This window comes from Phaethon lepturus, unplaced genomic scaffold (genome assembly GCF_000687285.1).
Source record: "Phaethon lepturus isolate BGI_N335 unplaced genomic scaffold, ASM68728v1 scaffold17827, whole genome shotgun sequence".
In the NCBI taxonomy this organism is placed as follows: domain Eukaryota; kingdom Metazoa; phylum Chordata; class Aves; order Phaethontiformes; family Phaethontidae; genus Phaethon; species Phaethon lepturus.
The window spans coordinates 674-2,013 of record NW_010551340.1 but is presented as its reverse complement, the minus strand read 5'-3'; the positions used below and the strand labels follow the sequence as shown (position 1 = coordinate 2,013).

The 1,340-nt window shown below is 56.8% G+C and overlaps 1 protein-coding gene across 1 annotated transcript in view; it reads right to left on the bottom strand.

The window, feature by feature from the left end:
- The window catches only part of RNPEP (arginyl aminopeptidase (aminopeptidase B)), a gene marked incomplete at its 5' end in the record, with an annotated part of 7,647 nt that overhangs the window by 5,692 nt on the left and 615 nt on the right, over window positions 1-1,340 (bottom strand). Inside the window, one exon of the mRNA XM_010290884.1 lies at window positions 58-206. Within this exon, the coding sequence (XP_010289186.1) occupies window positions 58-206 (149 nt within the window). The remainder of the gene's footprint in view (window positions 1-57; window positions 207-1,340) is intronic.

Genomic DNA, 1,340 nt, shown 5'->3' with positions numbered 1-1,340 from the left:
CGTGTGCAGCCCCCACACCCAGGCCTTACCACTCGGGTCTCCTCCAGAGCCGCTTACCTGGGGCCAACGTCAGCAGACACAATGTCCCCGACAGCCAGAGCAATCAGGTAGGAGGGGATCGGCTGGGACATCTTGAAGATGAAGGTGTTATCCTTCTGCTTCTCCCAGCTCGTGGCACTCATCACAGCCGTGAACCCCTCGGGAACCTGGACACATAGATAAAAACATCTACTAGATCCATAATGTACAGAGCAGGATGTCAGCTAACCCAGCCACAGATGCCATGATATCTGGACAGCGAACACGTCCCAGCACGCTGAAGGGGGCCGGGTCCGTGGGCACTGCAGGTTTTGGGGCGCAGAGCAGAGCGGTAATGCCCCAAGCTCCAACTCGGGATCACGGCTGCATCCCTGCCACAGCGTCACCCGGCATTTGGGCACGAACACCTGCTGGGTGCAACACCAGGACACCTGGAGTTGCCCCGCGAGGCACCAGCGAGATAAAGAAATGCTGGAGCTGCAGGTGCTGAAAGGGCAAAGGATGCAAATCCTTCAAGTGCTGGCTCTGCTCCCGTTTCTTACACAACAACTTGTTTTTCCCATTCTTAAGCCAAAGGAGAACCCATGGCCGATCCACCAGCCTGGACTGAGCCCTGGGAGACTGATCCAGTCTCTCCTCTTCCAAACATGGGGCGATCCCCTGCAGTGCTGGGGGGAGTAGTTTTCCTGGTACAGAACGTCACACCAGTGCTCTGTGACAGCCGAGCCCCACGCTCACTCTTCAGCAGGGGACTCTGCCGAAGCTTCAAGGGTGGAAATCAGAGCGGGGGGGGGCCAGAAATCAATTCCCGCATCACCAGCCGATGCCACCATGTGCCATCGGCCTTGGCTTGGTGTCACACTGATAAGTGGCTGCCCTCACCTGCGCAGTGGTGGCCCAGTGCTGGTACACGAGCACCCACATGTAAGGAGGGAATTTGCATTATTTAGTCCTGTTTTTGTACTAAACCTGGGGACCAGGAGCTGCTCCTTCCATCCTGGAAGCCCGGCAGCCCCGGCACTGCCACTAGGACCCAGTGCCACCTGGTGTCACCCCCACCTCCAGCCACGTCCCCCCAAAGTCAGCTCATCACAGTTGCCCTCCGGCTGCTACACACACCAAGAGCAGGCATCCCACTACCCTCAGACTGCTATGGGGCAAAAACTGGGTTTTCTGTGATAATTAGAGGAATTGCTTAGGCAAACGCAGCAGCACGAGGAGAGCAGAGAGGTTGAAACACCGAGTTGATCCCAACAGTTAGCTAATGCTTTGGCATCAAGCACCAAGTTATTTCAGCCACC